The 11141-nt window shown below is 38.2% G+C and overlaps 1 protein-coding gene across 1 annotated transcript; it reads left to right on the plus strand.

The window, feature by feature from the left end:
• Positions 1–533: 533 nt before the first annotated feature.
• LOC147857598 (uncharacterized) lies at positions 534–10858 on the plus strand. Its single transcript, XM_087326889.1, has 7 exons — positions 534–816; positions 2844–3612; positions 3732–4819; positions 4905–5842; positions 5922–6011; positions 9453–10244; positions 10334–10858. Exons 3-7 carry the CDS (start codon positions 4720–4722, stop codon positions 10445–10447), a joined length of 2034 nt encoding a protein of 677 aa, XP_087183015.1. The 5' UTR covers positions 534–816; positions 2844–3612; positions 3732–4719; the 3' UTR covers positions 10448–10858.
• The last annotated feature ends 283 nt before the right edge of the window (positions 10859–11141 follow it).

The raw sequence follows: 11141 nt of genomic DNA on the forward strand, positions 1-11141 counted from the left end.
CTGCAGCTCGCCATCGCCATCGCCATCGCCACGAAACTAACCTTTGCTTCCTGTTTTTTTTTTTTTTTTTTTGCAGGAATCTCCTCTCTTCCTGTTTCTCTCTCCTTCATCTTGTCATTCTCCTTGTGTTTCCTCTCCCCCAATCCCTCCTTGTTTCTTTGCTTGGCGACTAGGGTTCCAGCAGCAGACGTTTGTGTGTTTCTAGCAGTTTCCATTGTCTGTTTCTCCTGGTTTTCTTCTGGTCACTCGATAGTCAGCGAAGACAAGAAGAAGAAACAGGAAATTCTACAGAGATCCTCTACTCCATCGCCGTCTTCTTCTTATTCGAAGCTTTCTTCAACAGTAAACCTTCCCTCAGCAGATAAGATTTCTTCATAAAGAAAGGCTTCTTTCAACTAAGTTTGCGCTCTTTCACTATAAATGGTTTGTTTCTAGGAATATAAGCTTTTTTTTCCTCAACAGAAAGCTTCAACTAGGAAAACCTTTTCTTCCACGACAAAAATTCGGCCATCAGATATAGTTTTTTTCTAAGTAGAAAATATTTTACATCTTTATCAAGAAAATAGTTCGTTCACCAGGAAATATTTCCTCATCAAGACCAGTAAATATTTCCTTCTTCAACAAGCGAATCATTATTTCACCCGTAAAGCTTTCTCTCTTCCATCAGAGAAGCTTTTTTCCACATCAAAAAAGTTTTCTTCCTTCCTTCAGAAAAGATTGATCTTCGACAAGGTTCTTTCTCGGTGCCCCAAACATTTATTATTCTTCTACCAGGAAAGCTCTCTTTCGTCCGTCAGAAAAGATTTCATTTGACAGGTATTTATGTACACTTGATGCATTCTTATTCTATAATACTGCCTTAGGATACGTACATTGCTGAGAAACCATATGTATTATTATGAAAGAATGCATGCATTTGTTCTTGAGAGAGAGAATCAGCTTTCATTGGCATATTTATGTACAGTTAATGCGTTCTGGGCTTACTAAATATCTTTAAGAAAAGTGTTTTGCAGCAAATTCATACTAAGGACGAAAGGGATATTAAATCTGTTCCTAAACAAAATCTCGGTTCTACATGAAAGAGAGAGAGAGAGAGAGAGAGAGAGAGAGAGAGAGAGAGAGAGAGTGCTCGAACTGTCTTAGACTAGAAAAACTTTTGTTGAACATTTTGACTGTGTAGACGAAGCTGGTAAATTTTTTGATAAGAACATTTGTGTCTACTTGAAAGAGTGTGAGTTTCATCCACCAGAAAATATTTTGCTGAGCATTCTGATTGTATAGGATTATCCTTGAAAGAAATTATTCTTTGACCATACAGCTTATATTGAACAGCCTGGTTTTATAGAATTTTCTTAAAAGAGGCCACTAAAAGCAAAAGAAAGAAAAAAAGACAGTTTTATTAACATCTGCACAAGGTCACTCCTAGCATATCAGACAAAATGTAGTGCAATGTTCAGTAATTATCGTGATGGAAGAAAAATGTATTGATGCGGAGGATGGATGCCAATATTTAGAAACAGTTAGCCCTATCCATATGAAATATGCAAGCACTGGAGCATGCAGCATATATGTGGCTGTGGTGTGAAAAGCTCTTTGAAAATAAGCTCTCTCCCATTAGTTCTTTCCAGTGATGGGTGCAGATACCTTGATGGCGTAATCATTGTATCTGGATACCCCAGCACTCTACGGCATCTATGTGCCTATGCCTCCTGGAATATTAGTATCAGGTGCCACCATTCTGAGGGTGACGGCTGGTGTCTGTCAGATAAGAGGGTCAACTCTCTTGAAAAATAGAGTAAGTCAAAGTTGATGCACTCTCTGTGGTAATCCTGCATGTAAAAGGGTCTCTCTGCCTTTCTAGAAATCTGTAAGAGATTTGGGTCGGTCACTAGTCTCTGTTGATCTGTTGAAGAGAAGGTGATGCCTGGGGCACTTCACGATCATTTCCATCTCTGATATGCGCATGTGCAGGGTATCTACAAATGTAGAACACATCAATCTCTACCACTACATGGCAAAGTCTGCATATACACTCCTAGATACTGTGGCTGTACGATTGATCTCAGTCACTAAATGATATGAAGAAAATCAAAGCTGGCAAAATCACTATCTGTATGTATTTGGCTGTATAGTGAGGTTGCTCAATGAAGGCCTGGCCTGAGATGTTAAGAAAATTCTCTTTACGTTCTGACGTTTAGGTGGCAATGGCTGTTGTGCATTAATCAAAGTCTGTCAGATGTAAATCTGCCATATATCCTGCAGGATCACCTTATTTTTATCACTCTCCTCCATTACTGCATGTAGGCAGATGAGATGATCAATAATGCTGTTTTGGGTCCCATAACTCTTTTGCTGTGTTTTGGGGCCCATCACTGAGTTGTTGTAGAAGTTTTACCATACAAGATCCTAAAATTATTGTTCGATGGTTGGTTAGCTGATTTATATTCCCTCCTTTATATATTTCTTGATCCAGTCATTCTGCCAATTTCGAGGAAATCCTTGTGCTATTTCCTAGTTTAGTAATGCATGTCTCGATTCTTTGGCTACTAGGCCGTTTTAGTATTTCTGAGCATATGCCATAGATGATGTTTATCTGAAAATTTTCCATTATGAAGTTTATTTATTGAACAAGCATTTTATATGCATTTAATTGTATCTAACTTTACAGAGCTGACTTATCACTTCATCACTGCAAAGTCATACATACTTGATCTGCAACCAATTTTTGTTTCCACTGAAGAGAGTCCGATGGTTCCTTGATCTTGTAAGATTTGCTAATGATCTTATAAGTTTATTTATTGAACAAGCATTTTATATTCATTTAATTGTTTCTAACTTTACAGATCTGACTTATCACTTCATCACTGCAAAACCATACACACTTGATCCGTACCAAATTTTTGTTTCTACTCAAGAGAGTCGGATGGTTCCTTGATCTTGTAAGATTGGCTAATGATCTCCACAAATATTAACAAGAAGTGCTAGTAAAAGTGTTCTTCATCAAGTTTCATTCAGTTTCAAGGCTCAGTGGAATTGCAAGAAAGAGATCCTAAACTGTCCTTATCAATTTCCGGTTCTACTTTAAGCTTTATTAAGTTTTCTCAGCTAAATTCAAGAACCTGCTTTTAACAAGTTTGCAGTCGTACTGTGAGGTTCATTCTGCTAAGTTTTAAGACAAGGACACGGAACTGTCCCAAAGTCAAAAAAGTTGGTTCTATTTCAAGGTTTTCTCAGGTTCAAGGCCCAGTAAGGTTCAATCTTGGTTCATCGATGATCATTCAGTTGCAAGTCTTAGCTAACTTTCAAGAACCTATTATTTAGTTTCAAGACTCAAGCTTCAAAAAACTGTCCCCAAACCAATTTAGGTTAATTTTAAACAGCCAAGCACTTCCTCGTTAGTAAAAAATACATAAACAAATTTTGGCTTTCTCTCTGAGGTTCACTTAGTCTCAAAGCGCTGCTAGGAGGTTCCCATCTGAGTCGTAAGCCAATAAAGTGTTTGTTTGCTGAACAAGTATTATGTGCACTTGATGAATTCAAGGCTGCAGTTACAGTCAGTTTTACTCTCAAGAGAGATTTCTTCTACCAGGACAGTATTTGTTTGCTGAATAGGTATTATGCGCACTTGATAGATTCAGCACTCAAGGTTCAGTCAGTTTTACACTTAAGAGAGAGCTTTCTTCCATCTGGAAAGTGTTTGTTTGCTGACAAATATTATGTGCGCTTGATAGATTCAACTCTCAAGGTTCCTTCAGTTTCACACTTCACATGGAGCTTTCCTCCATCACGAAAGTTTTTGTCTTCTGAACAAATATTATGTGAATTTGATATTCAATGCTCAAGGTTCAGTCAGTTTTACAGCTCAGCTAATTTCCTCATTGAAAAAGCATCTCTTATTCATAACTTGAACGAGATTTCTTCTTCGTTGCATATGCATTATGTAGACGTGATTTTTTCCAACTCTGCAGAGCTTTCTTAGGATCTCTACTTGCTGCAAACCGTGTTAAGAAAAAACTGCTCAAATTAATCCAACCAAGTTCTCAGTTCTAGTTTGGTCTTCAAGGGTCAATTAAATGTCCTCAGTCAAAATGAGAAGCCTTGTGTAGTGCACTTGAGAGAGCTTTCTTCCAGGCGAAAAAATCTTTGTTAAAAACATATTATATACGCTTGATGATTCGCAGAATCCTCATTGGAATCGAAATCGCCACATCTGTGCAAAACTTAATGCTAAGAAAGGAGGGGATGAAACAGTGTCCCCAAGTGAATTTTGGTTTTACTTCACATTTCATTTATTTTCAAGGCATAATCTGATATGTGAGATAACAGTAAGGCATCGAAATATGTAAATTACCTTCCAGATCATTATTTTATGTGGCAGTTAAGGCAATCTTGAGATATAATAAATACGTCACCACCAGATTTTTTAAACAGGAACTGGTGGTCATCTCCCTTCAAGGTTCATTCGGTTCATTCAGTTCCAAGACTCAGATTTTGTCACAATCTGATACCTTGCATCTATGAGATGTAGAATGTTGCATATCAGCTTCTAGGTAATCAGTTGCTATTTTTTATGTGCGGTTTGGGGTGAAAATTGGACATAAAAAGGACGTCACCACCAGCTTTAATAACAGAAATTGATATGTTTTTAATATTTCTTTTGAGTAAAGAGATGTATAGTTAATGTAGAAATGGAGTAGGGAATATCCATAACGATGGTACATGTCTCTAATGGAGAAAACTGAAGCCTCTTTAGTCCCAGGATGGCTGAAGGCAGTGTCAACGAACACTTTATCAATGTCTCATTCTGGCTTCTTCCAAGGTATTTATCATGCATTCAGTTCTTCTCCTCCCTCTGTTTTCATCGTCTAGTTCGATGCAGTCCTAACGGTTCAATTTGCATGCAGATAATGGAAATAGTGAGTTATATCCCAGGTCTAAGTCACAACAAATTGGAGGTAACATTGATTCGTCACGTTGGTCAACTTCTAGTGACAGGATTTTTTTCCCTGTTCCTAGGAGAGCTCAAAGTAGCAACATGATTGATAAGGTTAATGTTGAAAGATATCAAGGCTGGGTGCATTCTAGCTTGACCCACAGCCTATCGTCAGCATTGAGCTATGATGTATCTGAGAAGGAAAGGGAGCAGGAAAGAGTTAGAAATGAGGTTGAAGCTTTTCATGTCTATGACTTGGGACGAGATGGTGACAAGGACTCAAGATTTAGGAATATATCTGTATTGGATAACAGGGAAGCTGATAAGGATAATGTTGTACAAGGAAAGATGAGGAGTTCTGGACCAGTAATGCCAGAGAATTATGAACCCAATTCTAAGTTGAGTCGATCTCAATCTATGGGATTGTCTTCTAGGATTTCTGATAGTAAGGCATGGAAATTGAATGGTTCTGTAAATATCTCCTCACCCATGTCTTCTGTCAGAACAACTTCAGTTACTACCATGCACAAGACTGTTTTTGACAGGAACTTCCCATGTCTTGGTTCTGACGATAAACTGTTGGCAAGTTCAGGGAATGGGTCTGTTTTAAGCCCCCATACTACATGGCAGAGTCCTTCACAGATGGATATAAGTAGAACTTCTTCATCTGGATTGCCTGGAGGTTTCAACAGTCTAAGTCTTGCTAATGGGTGTGGCAGTGGTGATGTATGGAATTCAGCACTTGCCCAAGTCCCTATATCTAATGGAAGTTCTCGACACAATGTAGTTGGAGTAATTGGCCCTCCCATTGTTAGTTCCAACTCTGTAACACTTCCGACAACAAGTACAGTTTTGAATATGGCAGAGGCATTAGCTCAAATTCCTCCAAGGGTCCGCACTCCTCCACAGGTATACCTATATAAATATAACTATTATGTGCATTTCCTCACTTTCACTGTGTCTCCTACATCTTTGATGGATCTCGCAGGTGTCTACGGAAAGTCAAAGACTAGAGGAGCTTGCTTTGAAACAGTCTAGACAGCTTATCCCAGTGCCACCTCCATTACCCAAAACCATGGTATACCCTATTCTCATAAGTGGCGATTTGTTTGAAATGGCTAAAACAACAATAGTTGCGTTTTGGAAAATGGATACCTTTTTTCAAATAAATTTGGACTGTTAGTATTATTTTGATTAAGTATTGGACGCCATACATGATTTCTGTGTAAAGAGAAAAATAGTTCAAACAGCTTTGTTTTGTGGAAATGGCTTTTAGCTCTTGTTACTTATTATCTGTTAATTGACCAACATAACACCATTTTTATAGTACTTTGTTTGAATGTGTCAAGGACTTAGAATAGGACCTAAAAAAGCCATGGCTACTCAATTATTGATATTTGAGAGATGGTATAAAGATCTACTGTTGAGGGGTGAATCTGTAAAAAGTAGGCAGTTCCTGGATTTGTTGGTCCTGACTTGTGGCTCTCTTGGTCATGTTGCTCTGCCGAATATATCTTTTTTTCTTACCAGTGCTGTCTTTATTAAGGGAATATCCTGCTATTTATTCATCGTTGATTTGTGTGATGTGGGTGCAAGTGTCTCAAAGCCTCATGGTTCCGCCTGAGGAACTTCCAAACAGCCCCCAATCAAACCTGTAGTGTAGCTTAATTTTACCACTGGAGAATTTTTATATTAACAGAGAAAGATCTACTGGAGTTTTTGGATTCATTACAGCTTAATTTCACATCCAGAATCTAAACTGGTCCTGAACAAAGAGTTTGACATCTTGTTGCCCTCAAGACTTACTTCCCTTATGGGCATTCCATTTGTTGATAATTAATAGTTGATATAACAATTGAATAGAGTCCAATCCCTAGAAATACTGCCAACACGTTAAGTTTATATCAACAGCTATATAAAGCCACTGTAGTATTCTCCACAGAGTGCACAAGCAAAAAATAGTAAATCTGCTATGATTCCTACAAATTTTAGCTCTCTAAAGTGAATTATCCTTAGTTCTAAAACTGTATTTCAACTCTTAAAAACAAATCTTAGCCCTTTCACTTATCCATGCTAACTTTAAGTGACTCTATGTAGGGCCTAACCTAATATGACTTTATAAGTCACAACTTGAAGATTGAAATCACACAGCTCCACACACATCAGAACGCAAAGCTAATTGAACTTACCACATGCCGGTAGGTCTAGTAACCATTGGCTAGCTCATGGTGGCATTCAATGTCACTAAGCATGATTTCTAGAGTTCTGGGGAGTAATTGAAAAATAGGAAAGATAAGAAAATAAAGAAAGGAACTATAAACAAAAAAAGTAAGATTATAGAGGTGAACAGAAACAACATTCATGGAGACATATTCTCCGCTTGAACAATGAGCAACCTCGATTGCATGCCTACAATACATGCTAACAGAAGAAATTGGGTGATATTGTGTACTTACATAAATTGTGCCATCACAAAGTGTTATCTCTAGTTTTGGGCCAAACTATATACATAAAATAATCCTAAATAATAATGTGGACAACAACATTTATTTACGTTAAAGAAATTGATGGAATATTCTTTATTATCGTTTAGTGAAAACCAAATTCTATAGCTTAGATTCTATCCTGAAAAACTGATGAACCCTTTTTTTGAGCGTGAAAGTATGGCTTAGAGATTAGCATTATGAAGTCACGGTGGCCTCTCATTGCAAGGCCTGTAAGTAAGTTTGTAAAAGCTTACGTGAATCATCTATTTCAACCTCTTCCCTCCTCTTTGCATCCATTGGTAAATACTTTGTAAATTCAACCATGACTACTATGATTGGAGTAAAACAAGGATGCCCCCACTATCATCCACCCCCTTCAGTCTTTATATATTTAATTACATAGAGAGATTGAATGGTTCAAAAGCATGTGTAGCAAGGGCAGTCATACTGATATTACTGTAGCCATTAGCATTGTGTTGACATCTAAATGCTTCAAAGTCATTTTATATGGAGAAGGATCTGCAATTATCGTGTTTTTAAGGAAATAAGAGGGAGATACCTCTGTTTCTTCAAACAAGGTCATGGAATACAAAGATCTGTAGTTCTCAGGACTCTTCTTTCTAGAACTCAAGAGAGAAAATACAACCCCAACACCTCATCGACAGAGAACTATCGTGACTTTCTTTAGCTCCATCATTCATGCTACAAGTCAATGTTTGCTCTCAAGAGACGTTGTTCTTTCTAGATTGATGAATGCCTCCTTAAGGACATCTCAACTCTTTAAAATAACAACGAAAAGTTGTTATTGCAGGCGCTCATCAATCTGTCCTAGAATACATTACCTGATCTTTTGGGTGGCCTAGGAATTCTGAAATAACGAATTAGTGGATTTTAGGATTTCTTCATTTGGATTATATTTGCAATAGGATTCAACTCCCTATAGGCCATGACTGTCGAGACAATGGCCTCATCACCCCTACCACTGACAAATAAAGGCCATTATCAATCGGCATAGAAAGTCTTTCCCTTGCTTCAGAAATCTCTCCATCTTTGAGTGGCCCATGTTGGAGGTTTTTTTAACACAAAAGTTCAGTCTATGTAAGTTCAGAATCTTAAGGTTTTTGATATTCAGAAGCTTTGGAACCCTATATTTAGCTATATTTATGAAGGGAGCTGAGAGCAGATAAGGGCACTGCATGACCACACATAGAGAGAGAGAGAGAGAGAGAGAGAGAGAGAGAGAGAGAGAGAGAGAGAGAGAGAGAGAGATTGTAGCATTGCTTTTTCCATACTGCGAAATTGTGTGCACCCTCAAGCTTCTTGATATGAACTCTGATCAGTGTGTAAGGGGCTTGCTTGCAGAGAACCTATGCTGGGCAAAATGTGTCTTTTGCAGCCCAATGCCTATCTCCTGCATATGCTGACTTGTAGTGAGCTGCGCTGATTTTTCTAGTACCCTGCCCATCTCCTGCGTGCATTGGCCTGTAATGATCTGCGCTAATTGTTGCAGCCCCCTTCCCATCTCCTGTGTGCGCTGACCTGTAGTGAGCTGTGCTGACTGTTACATCCCCTTGCACATCTCCTGCGTGCGCTGACCTGTAGTGAGCTGTGCTGACTGTTGCAGCCCCTTGCACGTCCCTTGTGTGGTGACCTGTGGACTGCAGGAACTCTGAGAAGTGTCATACCATACCCTTTGCTCCAAGGGCAGATCGGGGCACCATTGGACCACATACAACAGAGACAGACAGCTGCAGACATAGAGATAGAGAGATGCACAATCTTTCTTTTTTGGGTGTCCACCCAATAGGTTTTTAGATGGATATATGTGTGTCCACACCCTTGCACGAATAAAAAGCATGATGGCCCTATATTCCTAACAATTTATTTTGGTTTGGTGCTCTCAAAGAGGAAAAACATTGTAAAATATACTTTTTTTTCATCTTATAGACCATTTTGGCCTCTTAAAAAATATTTATGTAGTTTTCATACTTTCAACAAGCCCATCTATAATCTAACTGAAACCTGTGCTATAGAGTTTGGCAGATAAGGGTAAGTCCAAGAGTTCACGGGCGTTAGATGGAGCAATGGCCACCTCTAAATTAGGTGGATCTGCAAACTCAATCTCTTCACATAAATCAGTCAATACTACCCGGGTGGACACTGGGAAACATTCCCAAGGGAAGCTACTTGTTTTGAGGGCTAATAAAGATAATGGAGGATCGAATATTGCTTCTAACTTTGATGGAAGTGATTCCAATCAGGTTGTACACAATGTGTCTAACATAGCACCAAGTCTACCAGCCAATGCTGTTAGTCTTACTAGTCAGCGCAAAAAATTACCAGACAGTAGAGATGTGCGTCCAAAGGATCTACAAGAAGAAAAAAAACCATCTACACAAGCAGCACAGAACAGAAGTGATTTTTTTAATGCTCTAAGGAAGAAGGCAGTGAACACTGGGGAGGTCTTCATTATGGCTTTAAAATCTGAATCTCCAGGTAGTACAGGCAATAATGCAGTATTGTCAAGTGGAGAAGCACTACTACCCAATGATTCAGGCAATGCTTGTCAGCTGGAAAAAGTTGACCTCGGTTCAAATTCTCTTACTTCTGAATGTAAATATCAAGCTCAGAATAATGGAATTCTAGGCCATGCCACACATAATGGCATCATTACTGATAAGATTGATAACCTAGTTGAGGAAAGACAAGAGGATGGAATAATGGACTCAGAGGAGGAGGAAGCAGCTTTTATGCGCTCTCTTGGGTGGGAAGAAAATGCAGAAGATGGTGAACTGACTGAAGAGGAGATAAATTCATTCTATCAGGTCAGATTTGTTCAACAACTATGTTATTTTTGTGAATATCTGTTAGTATGATTCTCATGTGAAATTTTGTGCTTGAAACGTATCTTCAGCTGATGAAAGAAAAGAAGTTATTGACAAATGTAAATCATTGCAATGGTGGCTTGGAGAGTTTAGAGAGTACATCATCATCTGACTCGGATTCAGATTGTAAGTCTATGTCATAGAAGAGGATTTTAGAGAACCATTTTTTTCCACAGGTGTAGCAATGTTTTTGCAACAGGTATACTGTGTATCCATCTTGTCCTACCGGAGGTGAGTTGTTCCTCTCAAAAAGAACTATTATTGGGGTAAAACAAATAATGTTTGCACTTGCTCAAATTCATGCAATGGGTACTTTCTGAATGTTAAGGAGTACCTATCCATGTGTAAATCATGTATTGGTTATGCTGTGCAGTCTAAAAGGATATGAAAAAGTAGCTTGATTTTATTTTGTGCATCAAATGTTCTTAAATTCTCACCTGTCTGGGAAGCAAGTTTATGCTCAATTTAGAAACATCATCTTTCTTTGTAAGAAAGCTTTTGATGATGTTAATTATTAAAAGGTTTTCAATTGAAAAGGGGAGACTTCAACTGAAGGCGGTTTGCTATGTCTTTATGGGTATCACCATGTTTTAAATTGAAAATGTGAGGCTTACTATTTAACATGAGGGCAGATTTGGCAGTCTTCCATGTTTTAAAATTTGAAGGAGAGATGCATTAATTAACCAAGATACTGCGTTTGGCAATCTTCCATTTTCTAAAATTTGAAGGAGAGACATTGAAGATGTTGTCTTTGGAATGATATAATGGCAAAAGAAACATTTTCAGCTAAGTCAGCTAAGTGAATGCATTACTACAAAAGTTACATAACATATAGAG

The sequence above is a fragment of the Azolla caroliniana genome, unplaced genomic scaffold (assembly GCF_043228905.1).
Source record: "Azolla caroliniana isolate FFs.n. ecotype wild unplaced genomic scaffold, voAzoCaro1.0.p SCAF_11, whole genome shotgun sequence".
Classification (NCBI taxonomy): domain Eukaryota; kingdom Viridiplantae; phylum Streptophyta; class Polypodiopsida; order Salviniales; family Salviniaceae; genus Azolla; species Azolla caroliniana.

Bases quoted from the DNA above. Each gene is read 5' to 3' on its own strand.
- LOC147857598 (XM_087326889.1), top strand. From the start codon at position 4,720: ATGTCTCTAATGGAGAAAACTGAAGCCTCTTTAGTCCCAGGATGGCTG. The intron at 6,012-9,452 runs GTATACCCTATT...CCTGTGCTATAG, and splicing joins CTCCATTACCCAAAACCATG to AGTTTGGCAGATAAGGGTAA. The intron at 10,245-10,333 runs GTCAGATTTGTT...ACGTATCTTCAG, and splicing joins AGATAAATTCATTCTATCAG to CTGATGAAAGAAAAGAAGTT.